A 27,216-nucleotide genomic window follows, 5' to 3' on the forward strand; every position below is an offset into this window, starting at 1 on the left:
AATCAAGCAGAATGTGATCAAGTGGGAATTGTGCGTTCTAGGCGTGAAATTAATATCAATAATATTGCTTTAAAGAAAGCTTTTACAAAAAAGCTCCGAAAGAATCACCGAAGCTAAGAAAAATGGGTAGTAACAATCGTTATTATTGTTGCTTTATGTTTCATATTGTGTTGTGTAATGGATACGAACTAGTTACGTAGTTTTTTTATGTTTTATTAATCAGTTTTATTAAATAATATTGATCTAATGGTATTTTTAATAATACTTTACCAATACAATTTCTTAAATGTAACTTTATGAGCAAAATCAATTTCTTCAAAAGATAATATTTCTTTATTCAAGAGGGTTATATCTAAGTTTTTTTTCTAAACCTGATATCTTATAAAAACAAAAATTTATCAGTGCAATTAAAAGATCAAAAATCTATCATACTCAATCATTAAATCCTACAATATCAATAAACACTGCACAATTTAAATGAAATAAATTGATGATAATTTTAAAACCTCTTTACTGAAAAAGTGAAAATTCTTAGATGTAACCCTCTTCTTCTAAATGAACGATATACGAAAATTACACTTTTGTCAAAACCGGCATAAAACCGCATTCTAAATTTGCGTTAAAAATGGTTTGTTTAAACGCCATAACAGTCAGTTCTGGAGTGACGAAAATTCTCAGCTTAAGTGGGATAGTAAAGCATTGTTTTAGTTTAATGTTTTTTTGTGATATGAAAAATAATCAGATATTTGCTCTCATAAGTTATGACAAAAATTTAAGCAGAGAGCGTTACTCCATTAGTTTACGACAAATAATTGTACCAGCACTGCACGCTTTACATAATAATGAGGCTTACATGTCATGATTGCAGCAAGATGGAGCACCGGCTCACAATATTCGAGAAGCCGGCACAATGCTTGATATAATACTTAGCGATAGATGAAAAGCTAATAAAGGTCCGGTTCTCTGACCACCAAGATCTCCACAATTGTCACCGTTAGATTACTATATTTGAGGATATGTTAAAACTAAGGTGTTCTCTGAACTTGTCACCACTAAGGAAGATATGATAAATAAAATCTTTTGAGTACTTAACGAAATAGATGAAGAATGAATCTTATGGTAAATGGAATAGATGGTGAATCAATGAAAATATATGGAGAAGCTACTAATAAAAATCTGATTAAATGCGCCAAATTATTGGATGTTGATCGGTAACATTTTAAACATTTACAACATTAATCAGCTAGTGCCTATTTTCTTTGATGGCATTTTTTTAATCGTTTAATCTTTAACCTACAATATGAAAGTTGTAAATTAACACAACATAGTCTATAAAAGAATAAATAAAGATCAAGGGTGGAGTCAATACAATAGATCAAATGGCGAGGAAATAAAGTTTCAAGAGATCTTACATCAAAGAGATTTACACGAAGGTGGACATTGTCAACATTATTTACATTATTAAAAAATATTCACACCTAACCACTTACAATGAAATATAAAGCACGTAATAGAAGGGTTCTTTTACTTCAGGAACTAGGCATCGTAATAATAAAAGCTCTTTTTTAACGAATGGTTAAGAATCTAAATTTTCGCATTGTAGTTACAATGGAGTGTATGTATCTTGGGGCAAAAAAATTAAAGGCGCAAACAAAACTAAATCTAACGAAAGATCTTACACAAAAACGCGGTGTTCCACTTGCGTCAAAGAACCTATTGGTATAAATAAATGTGTAAAAAAACTATCAAAGACAACCACAATGTGTGCAAAATATATGTTTGTGCCAAACAGTAAAAAAACCAATATCTGTTTTAGCCTTCTTATTTTAAACAATTTTTTCAATAGTTCGTTAGTTTGGTAATGTTTACATATAGTTTATATTAAAATTTTAGAAAATGCGGTATTTACTTAGCATAAGATTCTAAAGTTTAATCCATTTATAACTTTTGTTAGCTCTCAATAAATATATTAGCAATTTTCGAGGTGGACATTCTTTACCACTACAGGTCGATTGAAAAATCTACTACTGGCAAATCAAGTTTTTTACGTGAAAGAGCATATAATTAAAAACAGTAATAGTAAAAGTTATGATATAAAAGCTAAAGTCATCAGGCACTCTGCAGTTAGCTTAAAGCCTTATAAAATATCATTTAAGGTAAATTATTTAAATTTTTCCCATTTCACTTGCATAAAAATATAGTTATGTGATATTTACTTTTTCATATTAATAGCACGAATCCATCTTTTTCTTTCCTCTAATTTATATGTAATCTTTGGGAACCTCTAAAAAATACACTTACTATTTTTGCTATTATTAGCACAATTGAATACGCAACATGTATTTGCACACATTTTTGATAAAATTTATGCGTAAAAAGTCCAATTTTGTCATATTTCGCCGCTACGCACGCTGGCATCGTTTCAAGGCACCCCTACCATGATCACGCACGGAGCGAATAGGTGGTTATTTACCTTTATTTGAAATTATAAAATTAGTGTATTTTACTAAATATTTTTCATTTTATATTCTCAAAAATTTTACCATCCATTTAATTTTTATAGGTACACGCTTGATATTACGTGCTAAAATTTTATTTTTTCTTATAAAGTTAATCTTGATCTCTTTTGTACAATGATCAATGCCGCCGTGCATCTCAGGAGTCTTTAAACTTCTTTGTTTATGTAATTTTCCCTACAGAATATAATCTCATTAATTTTTGAACGTGCTTAATAAACGGCTTCAACCTGCTCATTGTGTAATTTCACAATGTCCTCTTGTTCACTCTATATAGATAATTAAGAAGGTAGACAAATTTTAATTACTTCTTTCTAGTTCTAAAGGAATTTAGTCTGGCTTTTCTGAGATAAAATGAATTTTTACATTTCTTTTCTCCTTGTGTGTAATATATCTGGGAGTTATTCCTTCAGTTGTTATGCTAATGACATATTTGATTTCATTAATATTATACACGGTGTACACTGTGTGTGACTAGTAACACATGAAAATTATTTCGCTCCAATAAAAAAAGAAAATATAGTGGTTATAAATACAAAAAAATATACAGAAAACAGTATTGAGATAAAAAAAATGCAGTGAATAGACAAACATGAGTAAAACTATAAGCAAGGATATATTAGTAGTATAAACAGCTACAAAGTAACTGGATATTTCAATTTGACAATTGACAGTTAAGGAACCGTAGTGTTCGGGAAATCTAAAATTGATTTTTGATGAACTTTTATTAAATTTGATTGGACGAGAGATCCAAAAATCTCATCTAAAAGTTAAAACACCTTTCCCCCAGAGGAAAACAACCATACAAAACCCCAGAGTGAAAAGAAACTTCAAAATCATAACACTCACACAAGGAAGAAAGTTCGTAGCTCAAATCAACCAGAATATCGCATATCGCCTCGTACACAATGGGCCCAGCTGCTCACACAAGGATACAGTCTGTATTGTGGTATCGTATATTTTATATATTTTCTTTATTATAATATAGACTATATATACTAATTATGATTTTTTGTCCACAGGTCACCTACAAAAAAAAACACAAAAAGCCGGCCTCGGCCACCAAAAAAATCAAAAAAAATACTAACAAAAACCGGCTTCGGCCACCAAAAAAATTAATAAAAACCCCAAAACCTGGGCACGTAGGGCCCAACCCCTTGAGCACCAAGTCGCCGAACTGAGCCGGGACTCAGAGCGGAGACTTGAGGCCCAAGTAAGCAATTTTAGTTCGCGGATAAGCCACATTAAGATAACAGGAATATAGCGGAGATGCGCTGTCCTGAGTTTTTTTTGCATTCGGTTAGGAAACCATTTTGGGGTTCTATTACCCAGGACCTCCACATGAAGAGCATTTGGCTGATTGTTGTGCCTCTATAGCGCATCAGAGTGCTATAGGGAGGAAAGGGATGGTCTAGAGCATTGGAGCACGGTGGGGTGACTCCTGTCTTTACTCGAGTTAACACACCTTGCTCCAATGAATTGTTACACCCGATCGTACTACCTGGGTGAACATTTCTCATAGGCTGGGTTCAATTAAATTGCTTGCTTGCATGTGGGACATTTCGGATCTCGAGTCAGTAGTTCCCTAGCCCTTCACGGGCGCTCCTAGAGCACTTTGCTCTAAGGGCTCTGCGTATTTTCTAAAGACTATGTGGCTGAGTTTTTTTTACCAAATATTGTTGTTTTATTTCTTTGCTCTACAAGAGTAAACAACAGATCTCGTCTTTTTCAAGACGAGATCCAAACAAAGAGATGACGCCCAACAAAAATCGAATCCACGACCCGCCTGCACAAGAAGTATTCACGAAGACAGCGAGGAGATGCATCGGATGTTAGCACATCAGCTAACATGCCGATATCCCAGCCTTCTGCAGACCTGAGACCGCCTGGTGTGCGGATACCTTCGACGAACCAGCCCTCTTCGACGTTAGACGCCCCAGCTGCCAACGTAGATCGCGGAGTAGGACCAGCCAGGCCCCCCTACAGTTAGGTGGTCGTTTACCACGTAGGCTTGGGCCCCTGGCCTACGAAACACCGTTTGATATGGTTAGATGGGATCCGGATAGCATAGAGGAGGACGAACCAGCCGAAGGAGTGAGTACATCGACCGAGGATGGACCTGCAGATGCTGTCACCACCACCGACCTCCTCCTGTGTAGTGTTTCTGTGCAGTGTAGTGTAGTGCAGTGCAGTGCAGTGCAGTGTGATTAAAAACAATTTTCGATTGTAAAAAAAATTAGAAACTGTAAGTAATGTTAAATTTAAACAATTTTGCTTTAAGTTTCAATTAGTATCATACATATTACATATCTTTTTGTAATGTTTTTTAATAAAATCAGTTTTTTTTATCAGCCACCGAGTCTCCAAAGCGGGGGGGATTCCGCATAGTTACTAGTTCCGATACGACAAGTCTTGGGCACGGTTGAGGTGAAAAAGCATTCAAAGCTATCTGAGTGTTTTAAAAGTCAGTTTAATGTTTCTCAAATCTATTAAAAATTATTCTGCTGGCATGTACGGCACTATGACACTTCAAATTCCACAAAGGCATAGGGACATCATTTTTGATGGACTTTGTTTTGCCAATGTAGACCTTCGCACTATGCAAGATGACGCTATTAAGAGTACGTAAAGCAGTAGCGTAATAATATTATTCATTGCGAGATTTTCTAAAGCGTTATCTAGATAATTTTTAATTTATTTAATACTGTTATCCAACATTACTAAAATAAACTATTAGATAGTTCTTGACTTACGAAATTTAAACTAAACAAAAAACTCCATTTAAGTCCATTTATATATAATATTACTTTTTTATCTTTCATTAGCATGTGTCTTTTGTTAACATTGAAATTAAATAATAGCATTAATTTGTTTATATCTAATTTAAAGTCAATAAATTAAAAGTTTTTTAATGAAATAACTACTTACCTATGGTCGTTATCAGCGTCAGAGAATACAAAAAGCTGGAACTAAAACTCCATTTATGGTTCTTCTGATAATAGGCCATTGTTCCTATTCTAGATCCAGCGTAGGAGCCACTTCCTTCAGACTCTTTTACTTTAAACAATTCGTCCTGAAACATGAGAACTTCCTCAGCAGCCAGTCTTGTCCAATTTTCTCGATAAAGAATATTCAGGTTCTCGGTGATACTCCATAATCTGGAAAAAAATAATAAATCTATAACTGAACGTACATCAAGCAAAAACATTTAAAGGTGATGCGAAAACTTAGAGATATTGTGATACAGTCAAAGCAAATACACGAAATATATGATCAAATATTCTATTGGTTTAAGGTTTAAAAGTATCATCAAACGCAGTATCTAAATTGAATCGATTGAATTCTTTATATATCCTTCTTCTCTTTCTTCTTCCATCTTGTATGTAGGCTTTAAAGCCTGTTTCTTCTTTAATATTAGAGTCTTAAATTGTTTAAATTATCGCACCATCTTTTTCTTGGTCTGCCAATACTTCTTCGTCCATTTGGTGACTTATCTCGTGCTATTTTGTAGTATCCTATCCTCTGCCATTCTACTAATGTGTTCGTTCCACTCCTGTTTCCGTTTTGTCATCCATCCATTTATGCCTTCTATATTGCATGCTCTTTTTATTATCCACAACGAAACTAAGTTCCTGTGGCTGACTGTATACCATGTATCACAAAAAATTTATTAAAATCCTTTATAAAAGGTATATAATTAAAGGTATATAAAGGTATATAAGGTATATAATTAATTATATACCTTTTATAAAGGATTTTAATAAAGCTCTTTTTATGTTTCCGCTTCTCTTCCCATTCAACAGACTTTTTCCTGATATTCGTCGGAGTATTTTCATCTCTGTTGTTTTTAGTAGTCGTCTCTTTTTAGATATGTCAGGTCTTATCTCTGTCATATATGTTAGTATAGGTCTAATTGCTGCTTTACAGATTCTTGTTTTTGTGTTTTGTCTTAGGTGTTTGTTCTTTTAGATTGTGTCGTTAAGAGATTCCGCTGCTTTACTTGCTTTTAAGCTTTGTTGTCGTACTTCTTGTTCAACATCTCTATAACTAGTTATATCTATTCCCAGATATCTAAACCTTGCTGCCTGCTTTATCATTTTCCCATCAATTTCGATTTTACATCGTAGTGAGTATTAAGATGTTGTCATACATTTGGTTTTTTCTGCTGATATTATGATATTGTATTTCTTGGCTATTGTATTAAAGACAAGGCAATTTATATGGAGAATACATAATGAGAAACGCACTCGATGGATGGAGAGGCGGCATCTCCATTGCAGGAAAAAAGATCTCAAACTTAAGATTCGCAGACGATAAAACACTGATAGCAACATCTGAAGAGGAGATGTCGAGACTGATAAAGAGAGTAGAAACCGAAAGCAACAAGTGTGGGCTCAAGATTAATAATCAGAAAACAAAAATCATGATTGTGGACCACGCGAATATCCTCCAAACAACAGGCGCTCTAAATCAATTCGAGAAAGTAGACGAGTTCACGTATCTAGGATCTTCCTTAAGCAATGCAGCCTCCTCCCATACGGAAATTCGCAGAAGAATAGGGATGGCCAAGAACGCGATGAGTCGACTGTCAAAAATATGGAAGGACCGGTCTTTATCCAAAAAACTCAAAATGAGACTGGTACGGACACTCATTTTTTCAATCTTCAGTTACGGTGCCGAAACATGGACAATAAAATCAGAGGATAGGAAAAGGATTGACGCATACGAAATGTGGTGCTGGAGACGAATGCTACGCGTCTCGTGGACGGAGCACAGATCTAATCAGTCGATTCTCGAAGAGCTAAACATTCAGACCAGACTCTCCTCTCAGTGTCTTGCAAATGTTTTAAAGTTTTTTGGCCACATTGCGAGAAGAGACAATGACAACTTAGAAAGACTAATTGTATGCGGAAACGTAGAAGGGCGTAGAGGCAGAGGACGCTCACCTATCCGATGGCCAGATCAAGTACAGAAAGCCACTGGAGAGACGTTTTCCGAGTCCATGAGAGCAGCCCAAAATCGCCCAAAAACGACAAGAGAGAGAGTATTAAAGACGTGTGTTAGTCTTTGTCCAAATAATACATTTTTATATCATTTGTTCAATAAATCGTACTACACCTGTACTAAATATGTATTGATACATTTAGTGACCAGTGTTCTACAATTTAGTTTAAACATAAATCTATTTAGTATACTTACTTATCCACTGTCTCCAATCTCAACTTTTTAAATACGTCACCGTCGTCACTTGCAGCCCCCTTCGACGCTGCCATTTTCGTACCATTCTGGTAGAATCCCCCTTCCAGGGCCATAAATACGAATGCCCCCAATATCGTGTAACCTAATACCAAAAAACACACTCCTAAAGTCGTTAGAAACGAAGTACTTTTACTCCCGGTGCAGCTGTAACAACAACAAAAGAAGGACGGTTCTGCTGGTGCTGCGTACTTTCCTTCTCCGTGCTCGTAGCAGCACTTCTTGATGGCAGGGCTACCTGGAGGGGACGATCTACGCAAAAAAGAGTTTTGAAAGCTTGTGTAAGCCGTAGGTTCCTGATCCCGGATCATTTTTGAAGATTACATGCGTAGCAGGTCATTTAGACGAATGGTTTGGCGGCGAAGGAGAAGAAGCTGTCATCTGTAAAAAAAAAGTGTTATGTAATAAAAACAATAATAAAAATCTTTAAAGAATAATAACAAAAATTCGTTTGCATTTTAATATAACAAAAATTTAATAAAAAGCGTCATTATCATTCGGATTCGACCACAACATAATTCAACATACGGCTTTTTTTGGAATCAAGTATAGAGAGATTATTCTTCGTTCACAAATTGTTGAGAGCACGAAATGTGCCTCAAACTCATAAAACGGTCGTAAATCATAGGCGTTCCTAAGGTGTTTATTCATTAAATAATAATATAATGTTTTAATACTGTTATATATAATATTGATAATATTTTAATACTAATATATTTAGCAAAAAAACAATTAAAACTTTCACGACTAATGTTGGTTATTATATTATATTAATAAAAATAAGAATTTAACCATTAACAATTTTGTAAATAAGAATACCTTATCTGTTTGGATATTTCAATACTAATCTTCGCGTTTAATCACTTTACAAGAAAACCTGGAATTCATATCCGAAGGTACTATTCGTTGGTGTTTTCACGTCTACGGCAGTAATTAGCGTCTCGAATATTTCTTTTGCGAATTATATGCAGTGCGTGAGTGATTTTTTATTCCATATACCTACGAACATATACGTACCTTTCGCTCGTGCTCGTTTTGTTGGATTGTTTGTGATGGCTTCATCATCAAGTTTTACACCGGTACTGTTGCGTACAGTCAGTAAGTCTGTCTATTCACCAAGAGAGAAGACTATTGTCCTGAATGTTCACGATGCTCTGGTTTCTCAAAATCCCACAAACACTGTTTGCAACATAGTCGAAAGTTGTGCCAACATGACTGGCGTAGGAGAGTCAACTATATATAGATTCCTATCAGAAAGAAAAAAACACGGTATAGCTAACCCAAACACAAACGAACACTTAGAGAGAGGAAAAAAGCCTATTGAAATTGATGAATTTGCCAAAAATGGTATTCGAAGGAAAATTCATGGATTTTTTTTCAAAAAAGAAACCTAAACAAAATTTTACAAGAAGTTAGAGACGACCCGGATTTGCCTCATATCGGACGAACTAAATTGTGGCTGTAAAATAAGTTTTAAAAGAATTAAATTTCCGGTGGGAGAAATCAGACCGAAAATCACTTTTGATTGACCGGGAGGAGATAAAAATGTTGAAGAAGAAATTATCTAAGATCCATACGAAAATTCCGGGCTGAAGGAAGGCCCATCTTCTACCAGGATGAAACGTGGGTAAACTCAGGTCATACTCTAAAAAAAATTTGGTCAGATAAAAATATATTAAGCTCCAGGCAAGCCTTTATGGAAGGTTGGTCTACTGGTATCTCCCCACCTTCTGGTAAAGGCAGTAGATTAACAATTTCTCACATTGGCAGTGAAAAAGGATTTGTTAAGCATGGTTTGTTGGAATTTCAGTCCAAAACACAAAAGATTATCATGAGGAGATAACAGCTGATGTTTTCGAAGAGTATTTTGAGCAGATGATTGAACACATACCACCAAATTCAATTATAGTATTAGATAATGCACCTTATCATTCACGACTAGTAGAAAGACTTCCAACGACTGCGTGGAAGAAACAGGATATTCTTGATTGGCTGCGGAATAAGTATCTGCCTTACGAAGATGGAATGGTAAAAGCAGAACTTTTAAAAATTGCCCGGCAATACAAATCTAAGTTTAAGATATACGTAGTTGACAAAATGGCGGAAAGGGGAAACATCACAGTCTTTAGACTTTCACCCTACCACTGCGAAATAAATTTAATTGAACTCATTTGGGCACAAATGAAAAGTTATGTGGCTAGAAAAAATACGTCATATAAAATATAAGCTGTACGTGAATTGTTATACGAGTCTTTACAACATATTACAAAACAAAAGTGGAAACATGCAGTAAGACATGTAATAGAAGAAGAACAAAAAATGTGGGATCTTGATAACATAATTGAAGCGACCGTAGAGATTATTAACCTAATTATTAACCCTCAAGACGACTCGGATTCCGAAGTTGATCCTATTTATTTTGAGTTTGAATAGTTTTCTAATCGTAATTATATAAGGTAAGTAATAGTAGTTGTAATCGTAAGGTATTAAAGGGGAAAGGCGCAAAATGTCGCCTGTCAAAATGTTTAATGTGTTTTAAATGTATCCATTTTTTTTTCAAATCCTGAGAAAACTAAAAAGCATTTTTGAAAAATTTAAAGGCAGAATGAAATATTTATTAGAATAAATAAAAAGTTTCTTTTGCATGCAATATTTTCAATTAAAAATTATACTATATTTTTACTTTTGTTTTTACCCTTGTTACATAACACATTAAAATAAACATTGTAGAAGTTTTCAGGGATTTTCTGCCCTGAGTAATAATGTAATCTTTCATTCTGCGTTTACTTTTTCAAAAATATTTATTAGTTTTCTCCGGATTCGAAAATAATGGATACATTTAAAACACATTGGAAATTTTGCCAGGCGACATTTGGCGCCTTTCCCTTTAATTAAATAAATGTATCTTTTACAAATGGCAAGAAACTTTTTATTTTTAAATAAAATAAATAAGTTTTATTAAAAAATACAATTTACATAAGTACAATTTAAAAAATATATTTATTTAGTTCAAATAAATGTTTCAATCATATACTCTACGACACTGGTCGGTCATCTCTAACCATTCAAAATACCCCCGTAATAGGATTATAAGGTATTGTATTCCTTCAGATATAAGGTGGGTTAGTCAAAAACGTCTTAAATCGTCAGTTTTAGGTTGGTTTTAACCATTATATCGTATTGCCTATCCTCTCTGTATTTCAGTTTTCTAATTGTGGTTAAACTTGTAGTGAGCTATCAACAAATTGTGAACCGACTATAGGTCTCTTATAAAACGATGGAATTATGAAATGACTTATTTTTGTATATTTCGTTCATATTTAAAAAGAAAATATTCCTGCTTTTATTATTTTTACCATAAGCATTATGCTTAGAAATCAGGACTGTAATAATCACACTATGTGTATACTACCATAAAGTTAGAAATGGCGCGGCGACGCTGACGCCGACGGTTGAAATAGTGCAAATATTTCACAAAGATCCATAAAATATTGCTCTCATATTCCAAAGTCATGGATAAAATCTTTTGATTAGATGATTGCTTTTTATTTATTTTCATTTTTCATTATTTTAGTAGATATGTCATTTTTTTAAAAAACCATTTTATTATTGCTTTACGTTTGTTCTATCCAAAATATTCGACGTAGAGTTTTATTACCTGAAAGTAATTTTAAATCTACTCAATCAAACATAGCGAGTAGATGAATATGAAACCAATAGTGCACAGTACTATTGAATTCCATTTAAAATTTATTTTTCAAAACAAATCAAAAAAAGGTATTATTGAGTTTGTAACAATAATGATAACAAAAAAATCCACTATATTTGATAGCTAAATGGGTATTTACAAAAATAACTGTTTTGCGTTGTTGAAACGTATAAAATCACTTTATGCTTTTATTTTATTTAATTTTATTAGTGAAATTACTTAAACTAATAATATGATATGACCTTAAATCAAAAATTTGAGAATACATTTGTATAATGTTTTTAAACCTACTGGATAATTAATAAATAAATATAATATAAAATTAGTATTTTTTGGGTTTAAGTTCAATAAGTAATATTAAATTTGGAACTAGATTTTATTGTCCATTAAAATCAATGTTTCGGCAGGAAACCTTGCCTTTGTCAAGATTCTAAAATGTACAAGATTAAGAACAAAAATTTATTGTGAAATATATAAAAAAAACTTACAAAAACGTAAAACGGGACAATGACATTAGTGAATTGGCTAAAATAAAATTAATATCTGATATCTCATGGTTTACTGTCATTAGTATATAATTATTTTTATATAGGTGTATCGTTGTATCGTGTTTTTGAAAAAGGTAAAGTGGAGATATGTTATGACTTTAAGATACGTTGAGTTTTTTTATGGTGTTATATTTATTATTATTTAAATCATCAAGATTGCAATATATTTTATTTAGGTTCTTTGTATCTTTTTTGTCATTGATTGTGGTGGTATTTTTTTTTATTCGTATATATCCCTCTTCTTTTTGTTTTGTTCGGTTTTTAAAATTTTTGCAACTTTAAAAACCTTTCGCTTTTTTTATTGCCAATTGCAGCAAAAAAAGAAAAAAATGCCCTTCTAAATAATGCATATCCCAAACATATAATCAAAACTATCTTCAAATCAAGACTTAATAAATTTTACAACAATACAAATAACAATAAACCCAACAGTATTAACCCTGCTGTCTTGTTCGGGTCTATTTGACCAAAAAAAAAAAAATTATTTCTTATTTTACAAATTATTACGCGGCGTAACGTTTTGGTATTCCGTGACTTTATTACCTAATCTGAGGTCTTTCAATTGCATGTGAGATAAAACTTCAACTTCCTGATTTTCTTGACTTTAAATACGTGACCCACGTATTTAAACCGTTAAAAATTTCCTGTGTACGTATGTTTAGTTGGCAGTGTTTTATATTTTCTAACAGTGTTTGTCAGTCATGTAAATTTATAACTAGAAACAAGTTTCTGCACTAGAACTTGTAAAAAATTTGAAGTGTAGCTGGACGATGTCAGGTAGAAGGGCACGTCATGTAGAAGGAAGTGGGGGTGATAGACAAGTGGTAGGACACTGATGATATGTCAAGCGCATTCATGCCATTTATATACATTTCAGTCTATTTTTGCATGTTGATAATGTCGCATCGAAGAACGCTAACCGAAAATGAGCTGCGCAAGCTCGCGAACGTGTCAGACAGTGATGAATACATATCAGAAACAGAAAACCATACAAGTAGTGAGAGTGAAGAAGAAAGTAGTCATGAATCTGTTATTCCATTCTACGTACCACATCCTGTACAATCTTCTGTAACAGTTCCTTCGAAAGATGGTAATATTCAGTAATCGCTTGATCCTCCTTATCAACGCGGTCGTTTTTCTATAGCCAATGTTATAAATAATGCTCCAGGAGTTACAAGGTACGCATGTGCACGAATTTTCGATATCAAAAAATTCATTTAACGTGCTCTTTTCTGACATAGTTCTCCCATCCAAACATCCAAACATGGAAGGCCAGCGTGTTTTTGAAACCAACTGAAAAGACTTGGATAAAATTAGTTTTCAAACATACATTGGTCTTTTATTGTTAGCTGGAGTTTTTAAGTCCCATGGTGAATCAACTAAAAGTTTGTGGAATGAAGAAACTGGTCGTAGTATATTTCGAGCAACAATGTCCCTTTGAAGTGTTTACAAAAATTTCGCAAGTGATACGTTTTGATAACAAGACTACTAGACAGGATAGGAGACGATTAGATAAACTTGCTGCAATACGTGAAATTTGGGGAAAATGGGTGAAAAATCTACCAAAATTTTTTAACCCTGATGAAAATGTTACTATCGACGAGCGATTAGTAGCCTTTAGAGGTCGCTGTCCCTTCACACAGTACATTCCAAGCAAGCCAGCGAAATATGGCAAAAAAATTTGGGCTTTATGTGACACCAAAAGTTCTTATGCTCCAAAATTGCAGATCTATACAGGAAAAGAAGCAAGTGCCGCGCCAGAACGAAATCAGGGAAAGCGTGTGGTGTGCGACTTGACTAATGATTTGAAAGGCCACAATATTACTTGCGATAACTTTTTTACATCGTAAAATTTAGGCCAACTTCTTCTAAAAAGAAAAAATACAATGCTGGGGACTATAAGAAAAAATAAACCAGAGCTTCCAGCACAAATTGCGAATAAAGAAGTTCATAGTTCGTATTTTTACTTCACGCAAGATACCACTGTTGTTAACTATATTCCTAAAAAGAATAAAAATGTTGTTCTTATGAGTACTTTGCATCATGAAAAGGTTATTAGTGACAGAAATGACAAAAAGCCCCAAATTATTTTAGATTATAATTCCAGTAAGGGAGCAGTGGATACTCTAGATCAGCTTGTTGGTACATATACATGTGAGAGAAAGACAAATCGCTGGCCCATGTTTGTTTTTTATAATATGCTGGACATTTCTGCCTACATCGCGTTCGTTTTATGGACATCAATAAATCCCCAATAGAACACCAATAAACTTACAAAACGGCGAATTTTTCTTGAGGAATTGGGAAAAACACTGGTGAAACCACTTATCCTTTCCAGGAAAAATTTACCAAGAACCAAAGACTCACAAGAACTGGTAAAAAGGACACGAGCAGAAGTGAGTAGAGAAGATGGAAATTCTAGTTCGTGTAAACCGTCTATGAACAATCCAACTCCACCTGCTAAACGATCACGCTGTAAATTTTGTTCTAAAAACGATAATAAAACTAATATTTTGTGTTGTATATGTCATAAACATATTTGTAAAACCCATTCTTTTTATTACTGTCCCAGTTGTAAACTGAATTAAATTTTGTAGATATTTGTTATTAGGCTTTTCTGGTTAATGAAAGAAAAAAATACCTTTTGTTTTTGTTAATAAGGTTTAATTTACATTAACAACATCATTTTTGTTTAATTAACCATAATTTTTTTGTTAGTAAAGTTTTGTTTAGCACTATTAGCTTATTTTATTTCGATTAAGGAGCATAAGCCATAGTTGGGTCATATTGACCCGAACACTACATTTGTGTAATTGAATCTAACGGGACAGCAGGGTTAAGAATACGTATACAACTCTTCCATATATAAAAGGTTTATCCGAAAAACTAAAAGATCTTTTAGCCAAACATAACATAACAGTGGCTCACAAAGGCAACAACCTTTTAAATAAATATTTTACTACACTAAAAGGACTCTAAAACTCAAAGAATCACATGTTGTTTACGAGATATTTTGTATTGACTATGAAAGTGTCTATATCGGGCAAACCAGTCAACTCCTTCAATCCAGAATTCGTTCTCACAAATATGACAAGAACAGCGTCACTACGCTCACAAAACATGAAAATGAGGAAAAGCATAAATTTGACTTCAAAAACATCAAAATTTTCTAAAAATTCTGGATTGTCAATATATAAATAAATCAGATAAAATTAAATTATTAGAAGAATTTTTTTTTCACCAAGTAACAAAAAAACAAAATTTGTTTAATTTACTATTGTTTGTATTTTGAGAACGATTTCCGAAGTGGAAATTGAAACGTCAATAAACTCACTTTATCCTTTAATTGTGGCTTAATCCCATTTAAATAGTAATTAACTGATTGTGTTTCACTAGCAGATCAACAAGGACGTTACGAAAAGCCCCCAAACAAAATACCTGAGGTTATTAAACAAAATGTGAGGACACGTGCTGCTCAGATACCAGTTGTAGTGGCACATTACTTAAAGACTCGTAGCTGTAAACAATATTTTGAAGAATACTTAACGTTTTGCAAATTATATTAACTTTATAAAGAGTGGTTACGTGATAAAGAATATGCAACAGAGATACAAGCCACCAAACCACAATATCGAGAAGTATTCTACAATGAATTTACCATCGATTTCTTTAAACCTAAAAAAATCTATCCATATGTGATATTGATGTTGAAGAGCTCCAATTGAACAAAGCGAAAGTTTACAGCTTAATTATGCTCATTATATCGCGTTTAAAATTGTGGTGCGAGAATTTAAAACGCAAATGGGATCGCTTGCTTAATGTAGTAACTCAGTAGTTGCGGCATTTTTTGATCCAAAAGATCTTATCCGCCCCAATGTCAGAAGTTTCTGCATTATACTATAAGCGAAAACTCGCCGTCTACAATTTCACAGTCTTTGATTTGGGAGACAATGAAGGACACTCCTTTCTATGTCTGGGATAGGACTGTTGGTCGAAAAGGTGCTAACGAAATTAGTAGTGCTGTATATTTATTTATTTAAATGAAAGTAAAAAGAATATTTACAGATTTTTTCTTCTTGTCTGCTAATTGAGGTATACAAAACAAAAATAATAAAATAATAGTTTTTGCTATGTCCTCACATGCAGTAAAGTTTAACATCGAGTCGTATATGTTTCATACCAATGGATAACCATAATACGATGTGCCAAAGCATCGGGTAAGCCATATTCCACAACTGAAATAAAAATCAAATTCTTCATTTTAAACTATATATCTGTATGCCGGAGGTAAAGGGCACTATGTCACAAATTTGTAATTTTACAGGAGAAGCGTTTTGTTTATTTTTGTATTTGTTTATTCACAGGATGTATGTTAATACACATTATGTCACAAACCCTTGTCTAATTTATTCTTCAGATTATTATCTTTCAAAATTGTATTATGTAAAATACATATTGTGATAATAAACTTGATTTATTTTTAATAAAAAAAAATTAAAAGACAATGTAGTGGACATAGTGCTGTTTACCTCTTCAAGATCTTTTGGGTCATAGTACTAGATGCATTATACAAGGTTAAACTTTAATTTGTTTCTCCTTCATGACAAACATTACAGGGTAAAGTGTAAAACTTAATATTTGTTTACATTTAACGACCGGGACACTGTTAGAATACTAAAAGAAACATAATGTATATCCCTCATGCATCAAAAACTTCTTCTTCATCATCTTCTGGGTAATCACTAGCGTTGTTAGATGTAGGTAATTTTTTATAAAATTGATGACAAACAGATGGTAAATATGGTAGCAGTGATATCAAGTCATCGAACTTTTGGCGAGAAATCGGTAATAAGTCATTAGTGATAGGCAGTAGAACTTCTGGCCATGTAATTTTTTCACTTTTTCGAAATCATATCATATCAAGTTGTTTGAAATTATTATCATCAAAAGAAGTTTTAAAAAAATAGCTTTCCTATAGCCTCTCGACGAACTTGAAGATGAACACAGGCAGACATTAATACACGTTGTTTTTCAGTGTCAAGTTTTCTTAAGACAAAAGGAGCTTCTTTTCCGACAGATAATGAGTTGAATTGCTTGAATTCCTCACATTTCATATTGTGTACAGTGTATTTAGTAGTTGTTGCCAATCCCAAGGAGTCAGTATTGTCATGTTTGGCATTCTTTTCCTTTTCCTTTCAATGTGACGATATACAGTGTCTGCTTCCATATGAGTATGGCCCTTTAACAAAAACTTGTGATCTATTTGCGGGAATTTGTGGGAAGGTCTTCAAATTCCAGAAATATGCCATTACAATAAACGTATTTTTATTTTGATCATAACAGTTTGACCATTTTAATAAATACGAAGCCATTTCTTTTCTGTCACGAGCTGCTTTACTTTCATCCCACATCATGTAGTGTACTGAAGAGTCTAAGGAATCATAAATCGTAAAATTAAATGTCCACAATTTTCTCTTATAAAAACTGATCTTAGAAGTGCTTACCTACACCTTTGTAATCAAAGCTGATGATACTGCAATGTACACAGAGGTATAGGGTTTCATGTTCACATGGTGCCCTCTGCCTCTAAATAAAATGTGACATGATACTTTTTTTAAAGTGCTTATCTTCGTTATTTTATAATGTAGGACATAGTGCTTTATACCTCTGTGTGGAGAATTAAAAGTTCATTATAACTGCAGTTTAATCTCAATATTGACAAAAATGGACATAGTGCCCTTTACCTCCGGCATACAGATATATTATAAGGACAACCATATTAATTTTGAAGTAGATATCAAAAGTAATAAAGCGAAATAGTCTGAAATTAAATATTTACAATAGGCAATGAAAATGCGAAAATAATTCACGCCAATTATGACGTTCCTTCCGAAAATAATGACTGCATTAATTTAGAACAAATGTCTGTAACTTAACGTTCTTTAGCTAGGAAGTCAACAAAACATAAGAATTCGCCTGTGTTGATCTGAAAATAGATATAACTTAAGTTCCCATTGTCCATCTTTTAGGCCTCTCTTACTCTCGGCGTCGTCTACCTACAAAATCTTCGGGGTCGTCCTCTTTTCCTCCTTCCTATAAGGCTTCATTCGGTTATTCTCTTTATCCATTTTCTGTCACTAGTTTTTCTTACATGTCCATACCAGCTTAGTTTTTTTTGTTCTATATGTTGGTATGTCCGTTTCTATTGATGTTCTTTTCTTTATTTTGTCATTACTTCTCCTATCCATTCTTGTTACTCTGCAGCATCTTCGCAGGCATTCCATCTCTGTTGCTACTATCCTACTGCTGCTTTTTTTTGTTTATATTCCAATTTTCAGTATATTTTGAATAGGGTTGAGGATGTGGAACAACCCTGCAGGAGTCCTTTTGTTGTAGTGATATGATATATATACATATACATACATATATTTGACAAAATAATATCTTCTCTATTAATTCTAATTCTTTATAATCCAATAAAAGGTGAAGGTACAAATAACGTGATATAGATAATGTGCAGTTGGCAGCAGAAACTTATAAATCAGTAAATATTTTTTTTTATTTTTTATATTTTACAGTAAATAATACTCGCTTGCTACTCGTCTTAGGTTAATTTGCTGCCTTAAAACTGTTAGTTGAATAAAGTATCGCTTTATAAATTTTATTCGTATGTAACAAACATTTTTAAAATTTTTTTGGGTATTTAAAAATATAAATTTGGGAAAGCGGTGAAACCGCTTTCCATTAAATTACTCCCTCTTTGGTAGCGTATTCGTTTCAAACAAAAATATAATAACAATGGTCTGGAAACTCTAACCCTAAACACCTAATCCTTAACAGTCATCATAATTCTTCACCTAACTACGACCAAACTTTCACAGCCACTTTCTTTAATAAAAAAATAATTGTTTGAAATAATCGCCACCCATTTCCCATCGGGCGCTGCTAAAATGGAACCGTAATTTCTGTGAACTCTATTTCTCTTATTCGCCCTTATTGAGAGTAATAAAGCTAAAAGAGTTTAATCAAGCGCTTTTCCCAAGGCGCTGACTACGTTGAAATTTTTATAAGCAGAGATCTAGATGGCGTTGATGGCGCTATATACTTCCGATTGAGAGCAGTTTCAAAATCACTTCATTGTGAAAGACGCAGGAAAATGTATTGTTAGTTTCATTTAATTTGTGCCAACGATTGAAAACTAGCGACTAGCAATCGGTTAGGAATGTTTTTATCAAACAAGTAAACAAAGTTGTTTTATACAGTTTACAATACTTTTATTTTTATGGATTTGTTTTTGTTTGATAGTTGCTCATTCGTAAAATGTTATCTAATTAAACTATTTTTTTATTAATTTATTTTTTGCTTTATTTAAATTGTTTGTATCAATTTTCTTTATCAAAATTTTGCATTATGTCTTCTTATGTATCTTGTCATGTTTGTCCTTTTTAATCACTTTTTATAATGACAATATTAGTCCAAGAATGTAGCAGATTTTCTGCCACTTTTTATTGTGCAGAATCTAGATGGTTTGTCGCATATTATGTTACCTCGGGGGAACAATTAAGGGTCTAACCACCTTCTGATATCCCCGGGTGCTCTGTAGAGGGCTTCGAATATACTGTCGAGAGCTCCTCTACTTAAGTCCATTTTCGGGTTATGGACTTATGAAAATATTTATCTTCGGTGTCTTGCCTTGAAAAAGGCAAGATATTTCTTACATGACAATTTCTTCGTCGAAATAAAAACACCAAGTTAAGTTAAAACAATTCTCAGCAACAGAGTACAATTGGAACAGCAGGAAGCAGCGCCCCAAGAGCACTAAGCTCTCGGAGGGCCCGTGAGGGACTGACCTGAAAATCTCCAATATTTATATGTGCCGTTCAAGCGATAAATAGGGATTTCCAGGTCAAGAGCCAATGGGAAAATTCGAGGCGGGGCGATGCGCATCGAAATGCGCACTAGTCCACAGACTATGGCATTCGATGACATCCCCCCTCCTCTGGAGACTCTGCGGCTGGGAAAAATATTTATTGAATAAAAATACGAAAATACATGTGAAAATACACAAGAAAATAAATGTATAAAAATACAAAGTAAAGTAAAAGAATTGTCTATAAAACTCACATAACACTTATCTGGAACCTGGGGGCTGAATGTTACTGCGTCTTCCTCTGTGGTAGGCTCCATCTACGGTCGGTGTACCATTTCTCTCAGCGGTTCGTCTTCTTCTCTGCAATCAGGTTCCCATCCACTTTATCCTGGGGTTTCGTAGGCGAGTTTGCCCGGGCCTCCGTGGTATCGCCACATTTCGGGGAGGGCAGGCAGGGACTGTGGCTACTTCAAGATCTCCGTAGTTTCCGAGACTTCAAGCGTCGAAGAAGGCTGACTCGTTGAGACATCTGGCACACGGAAGGCATCAGGACTGCTACAGAGCTCGATGGCGGAGTGTTAGAGTATAGACACTCCGTGGCTCTCCCCATTGTTCTCTTGACTTCAACCCATGTTGAAGTCAATGGTGTGTTGCGTTCTGTAAAGCGAGCTGGGTCGCAGGTTCACAATAATCCACGTTGTCGGGCGCCATGTCACCTCGGGGGAACAATTAAGGGCCTAACGACCTTCTGATATCCCCGGGTGCTCTGTAGACGGCTTCGAATATACTGTCGAGAGCTCCTCTACTTAAGTCCATTTTCGGGTTATGAACTTATGGAAAATATTTATCTTCGGTGTATTGCCTTGAAAAAGGCAAGATATTTCTTACATGACAATTTCTTCGTCGAAATAAAAACACCAAGTTAAGTTAAAACAATTCTCAGCCACAGAGTATAATTGGAACAGCAGGAAGCAGCGCCCCAAGAGCACTAAGCTCTCGGAGGGCCCGTGAGGGACTGACCTGAAAATCTCCAATATTTATATGTGCCGTTCGAGCGATAAATAGGGATTTCCAGGTCAAGAGCCAATAGGAAAATTCGAGGCGGGGCGATGCGCATCGAAATGCGAACTAGTCCACAGACTATGGCATTCGATGACAACTAAAGAAGACCTGTTTCCATATACCATTGGATCCTATACGATAACTCTTTGGAAGAGTTTAACTGACAGATAAAGAAAAGGCGTTATAACGCCAAAATATGAGCTCTAAACTTGGGTGTTAATAGTAACAAATAAAAAAATCACAAACAACAATGGATGACCAATGAGATATTGAGACTAACAGAAAACACACGAGAACAGAAAAATAAAAACACTGATAAATACAACAAAATAAAAAAAAAAATCAGAAGGAACATGCGGGATACAAAAAAAATGATACAGCAGCAAATGTATTAAAATAAAAGAACTGCAGAAAAATAAGAAGTGCAAAAAATAACTAGACCATATAGGTCAAGTTTAAGTATTTTAAAAGATAAATAAGAAAATATTATAGTTATTCAACAAGACAAACTGGAGAGATTGAGGGAATATATTAAGAAACTGTTTGATGACGAAAGAACAGAAATACAAATCGAAAATATATCGCTATCAGAGAATAGGAAAGCAACCGGTCCAGATGAAATTCCCAGCGAAATTATCAAGCTACTTGACGATTGTAGCATTTGAAAATTCTTTGAAATATATATTGAAAACACAAATAGTTATTTCGTTCTTTTTACGTCGCGTAAACCATTTTATAGTTTTGTTTATATTTCACAAGATACGTATTTTGTCACTATTCTTTGATCGAAGCCTCTTTTAGGATAGTCTGGGTTTCAAATATATATTCCAGTTTATATGTTGTGTTTATACCAACAGAATGAATTTTAAAAGTAAGTGTTCACTCTGGGTAAGGCCGAATTTATTTTCAAATTCGTAATCTTTTCGTTTTCCTTTTTTTGTCATGGAATATAGTATAAAGTGACAGTAGTACTTAAATGTGTAGTATTGAGCAGTCAACACTTGCAGTTTAATTAAGGTGTCAGAAGGTGAGGAACAAGAATCGTTGTTTCCATCCTCGTTTTGTTTCTCCCTGGTTGTCATCCCAGGCTTTTTGGCAGTTTGAAGATGAACTTGTTCATGTTCAGAGATTTTTAATCCAGTTTCTGCCCCCAGAGGTTTTAATGGATCCAGTTCCCGACCCCAGACATGAAGAGTGAAATTTAGTGAAATTTAAGGTAACTTTTTGGTGTTAAATTTTAAAGTCAAGATAGACATTAAAAAAAATAATAATTGCTTTCATTATTTAAAAAGATAATAGTTTATTTGCAATAATTTTTTTATTTGCCACAGTTTATAGATCGGTAACATTTGTAAGTTTTTGTAGCATCTACCGAGTTTGTAAATAAATATAACACATTTAAGTTTTCTCTGGTATTTTTGGTATAGATCTCTGCAACTACTAATATAGTAATTTTTGTGCCATCTGTATTTTTGTAACTGTTTGTGGTGACACAACACTAAATGTTTAATTTATCTTTCTAAACCATTTTGTTTATTTTAGAAAAGTCTACTAACCCCTGTTTGTGTTCTGTATTTTGGGAAAGAAGAGCCTTTTTTTTTCTTTATCCAACAAGATTAGGATTCTTCGAAGCGGCGTCCTTATTTCAAATAGCTAGAGGTCTTTCTTGTTGTTTTTATTTGCCCCTTTGTCCAGGAGTTTTATGTAAGAACCCCCTTTGTTTCATTTTTTTTGTAGTTGCCCCAATCCGACCCCTTACCATTCACTTATCCACGGCCCAGCTCTCCAAACAAACCTTGAGTGCCGTTCGCACAGTTTCGTTTATTTCGCTTGCTCTATCTCTACCCCAATAGTTTCTGTCCCCAACTTTCAACCCCCATAATTATACCCTATGTAGTAGGCAAAATATTACGTTACACGATAAAGGCAAACATTCTCTTCTAAACCTCTTTAATAAAATATATGAAACAGGGCATATAACAACAGACTAGCTACTGTCAACATTTGTAATGATACTGAAAAAATGAACGCTAAACAATGTAACTCATCGCACTATCGGTCTAATGAGTTATGTACTGAAAATTTGTGACAGAAATTTTTAAACACCTGGTAGTGAAGATTTTATATTAAAGTTTAACTATCTCCATATTAATTAAATATTAGTAAGTGACTTTTCGCTGGGATATAACGATTTATTATTCCAAAATCAAATTAAATAAGGAACGACAGTAGGTTTTCCTAATTTATTTCATTAGGAATTTCTTATAAAGCATTTTTTTTTAATTTCTAAAAAAATACTAAAAGAGTAAACAAAATATTTATCCTTAAATAAAATACAATACATCTTTAGGATTTTCGGGGTTTCTATTAATGTTCTTTGCTTTATTTTGTGATTACTTATCCTATTCATTTTTGTTACTCTGCAGCATCTTCGCAGGCATTCCATCTCTGTTGCTATTATCTTACTGCTGTTTTTCTTGTTTATGATCCAATTTTCAGCCCCATATGTCATAATACTTCGCACTAATATTTTATAAATCTGTGTTTTTTTTTTTCATATTTAGGTGTCTATTTCACCATACTGAGTTAAGTTGTCGGATTGGTATATTGATATTCCTGTTTGTCCTAATCTGTGTGTAATTTCTTCCTCTGTTGTTGCCCTTTTCGTGATAATAAACCCCAATTATTTAAATTTATTTTTTCCTTTGATTGTTACGTTGTCATCAATCTGTAGATCTTCTATGTCGTCTTCACTTGTACTCTGTTTTCGCGATGTTAATATATAGGCTAGCCTTGGTATATTCTTCTTGTAGTTTCTTCATCATATAGCTGAGGTCGTCTAGGTGCAATCACTACTTGATCGTCTGCAAAGCTTAACGTATAAAGGTATTCGTTCCGTACCGGTACTCCCATGCCTTCGCATTTTCTTTTCCATGTAGTCAAGGCTTTCACTAAGTATATTTTGAATAGGGTTGGAGATGTGGAACACCCTGCAGGAGCCCTTTTGTTGTGGTGAAGTCTTCTATGATTCTTGTAGTTCCGTCTGTATTTCTTATTTGTACATTGCCTCCCATAGTTCTGACATTGGTACAGAGTCATACGCCTTTTTTCTTTTCCAACAGTATTCCAGTGTGTATATGTGGTCTATGCATGATCTTCCTGCCGTAAAGCCCTGCCTGATCCTTCCCGATTTTGCCTCTTATCGCTTGCTCTATCTTTGCTCGCAGTATATTTACATATAATCTTCCTATTGACGATATTACGTATATCCCTCTGTACTTTCCGCATCGTTTTCTATCTCCTTTCTTAAATATAGAACACAATATTTTTAATATCTATGTATAGATATTTTTAGAATGTTTCTTTTTAAAATAAGTTACTGGAAAATCACATTTCTTTACGAACGACTGGAAACTTTGATTTAAGAAAATACATATCCATCATACAGTTAAATCATTTTCACAACACAATTAATGTCTCCATGCTTTTAACTTCAAAGCTGTTATAAAAAATATTCCAAGAGAATGGGTACATGTACTCTAGCCCGGGATTGTTTAATTTGCTCAGAACCGCATTAAGGTAAAAATTCCTTAAAATCGAGAGAAAACAATGATAATTTAATTTCGCTTTTTATGACTTTAAGACTATTACTAAAGAATGGTTATCAATTTAATTTATTTCAGTACAAAACTTATCAGTTCTTATGTATTTCTAGGTAAAATTAAAGATAGGGTTTTTCTTTTCAATAAAATATACAAAACATCAATGGCCGCTGATAGAAAAAAAAAACATACCATATACAAAAATGTACGTGGCTAACCGCTGTTATTTTGGCCTAGGGCCTCAACTAAGAGCGAGAAACAGTTACAAAGTGCAAACTTTATAAAACTATAATATGCCTAGCGCTTACTTACTGATCGAAAACATGCGCAATGAAGACCCGAGATGAAGAGTTACTACGAATATTTGAAAAAAAAAGTATTAGACTGAAGTAATAGTGTTACGAATTAAAAAAGGGAAAAGCTGATTGTTGCAAATTAAAAGGGAAAAGCCTGAGATGGTGAAGCCAATATTAGAAATTATGTAAGAGTTACGGTTAAATAAAATTTAAAATTAATTGATTATTTTTTTAATAAGGTTAAATAACAGGGAATGTAACCAATACAAAAGAAAATATAAAATTTACTTAAAGTACTACAATAGAATAGGCTTAGCTCAAGAGAATGAGAGTAGTGCTCAGAGAGGAGGTTGGCACGTTTGCTTGCCTGTAGTAATCTAAGATAGTTAGATCAATCCTAAGATGATCTTGAGATGGGCGCCAGGGTGAATTTTAAATATCACAGCAATTTGGGGTATATGCAGTTATATATTAACTGCAAAATAAAAGATGATAGGAAACAAATAAAAATCAGAAATGCTTTATACACTATATTCCAATCTTATGTACTATCCCAACCCTATACTTATATACACTAACCAATTATTGAAATATATTTACAAATAACAGTTACCTAAAAAAATGACCCAAAATATAATAATTATTTACAACAATTGATTTACACTGTCCTCTGGCAATGAGGTAAAATGGTCTGGGATTACTGTATGGATAACTCACTTGGAGTAAATAATAATTAAAATATTATAAAATAATTAAATACTTATATAAGTTACAAAAGGGCAGTTTAAAAATATGAGAATAGTCAGTTAAGACATTAGAACAGTATTACATCAATTCGATATGTGAAGGTACATACAAATGACCATCACATTGGATAATATATCCTGACCACTTATCATAAGGGTTATGTAAAATATTAATAAAGAAATAAATACAAAGTAAATAGGGAATGACAAAATTTAAACAAGTAAAAAGATTCAACAAGTTGAGGGTACTACCCAGGGATTGTGCACAAACCTGTTTTGTAACCCACTTAGACTGAAGGCCTAAGTATCCAAGATATATATTATAAAAAAATTGAAATTTAAATTATAAAGTTGATAAAAATATAATGGTTCTTAGTAACCCTTTTGTTGGAAAGCGAGTTACTTAATCTGCTGTCCAGTGTTCAGGTAGTGGATGGGCTCTAAGATGGATCAGCCTATGCTCCGTGTATCAGCTTTTAAGGACTGGCAGACCAACCAAGTGTTGTAATTTTTCTCCCAAATCAAATAATCTTCTTTCCCCAAATAAAAGTGTAATTCTTCCCCAAATCAAATTATTCTTCTTTCCCAAATAAAAATGTGATTCTTCCCCAAATTAAAAACTTCTTCCCAAATAAAATGAAATTCCAGACTTGAAGTTGGAGCCGGCAGGCTACAAGAAAAGAAAAACTTTTTTTATTCTGTGTTCTTGTATTTAATATCTATAGTTTTTGTTCTAGTAAGAAAAACTAGAATATATTTATGATGGACTACTACTAGGAATGATATTTGGATATTTGTAGTAAGCTGAGAAGATTTAGACGATTGAGAACTGGCAAATTGAAATGGAAGATGTATGATAACTTACCAGAACTTATTTGGAAGTTTTATTTTCCATAAACCAACGTAACTTTTTCAGGCACAAAAACTAAATACTTCTTAAACAACAACAAAAAAAATTCTTCACCTTTCCCCCCAAAAAAAAACAATCAAATAACTTAAATTTTTTTTTACTCCGTCAAGTTCTGCCTGCCGCAAACTCAACAACCCATCTCCAGGAAGTTCTGTTCTAAAATGGCCATTACATTATTCTTTTTTCCTTTTGACAAGGGAATCGATTATCTTATCATCGATATCGATGTTCGAAAGTCATAATAATGAAATATGAGATCGTATTGTGGGTTGCATACTCCAACGGCGGCAAATTAGTAGTTAATGTAGGGATTCGGTTTGCTAACGTTCAAAATGTTAGATTATTAACGATCGTATCGATACAATAGTAAGGATAAACTTCAAACATACAGTTTTCGACGTAAATTTTTATTTGTACGTAGATTTTAACGATAATATGCTGCTATTATATGATGTCACATTATATTTATATTTTTAGAAAAATCTCAACCTAGAGCCGTCCCTGAGAGAATCGCTCTATAAAAGCTCCATATTTGGCCTCAAAGTCATCAATAAATTTAATTAGTTCCTCTATACTGACACAAAGGGCTTTTTCTAATGACATAGCGATGCGACGTGTGTGGACGAGATGATGGAATAATTAGTTCTTTGATTTAGGAATGGCGCCTCTCGAATTGGATTTTACGGAAAATGGGGCATATA

The 27,216-nt window shown here is 33.5% G+C and overlaps 1 protein-coding gene across 1 annotated transcript in view; it reads right to left on the minus strand.

Moving 5' to 3' along the window:
* The window catches only part of LOC140444920 (potassium channel subfamily K member 17-like), a 321,926-nt gene extending 313,779 nt beyond the window's left edge, over positions 1-8,147 (minus strand). Inside the window, exons 1-2 of the mRNA XM_072536620.1 lie at positions 7,716-8,147; positions 5,445-5,674 (exon numbers count right to left, since the gene is read on the minus strand). Coding sequence (XP_072392721.1) covers positions 5,445-5,674; positions 7,716-8,083 — 598 coding nt within the window. The 5' untranslated portion in view covers positions 8,084-8,147. The remainder of the gene's footprint in view (positions 1-5,444; positions 5,675-7,715) is intronic.
* Between the last annotated feature and the right edge of the window lie 19,069 nt (positions 8,148-27,216).

Source organism: Diabrotica undecimpunctata, chromosome 7 (assembly GCF_040954645.1).
Source record: "Diabrotica undecimpunctata isolate CICGRU chromosome 7, icDiaUnde3, whole genome shotgun sequence".
NCBI classification, from domain to species: domain Eukaryota; kingdom Metazoa; phylum Arthropoda; class Insecta; order Coleoptera; family Chrysomelidae; genus Diabrotica; species Diabrotica undecimpunctata.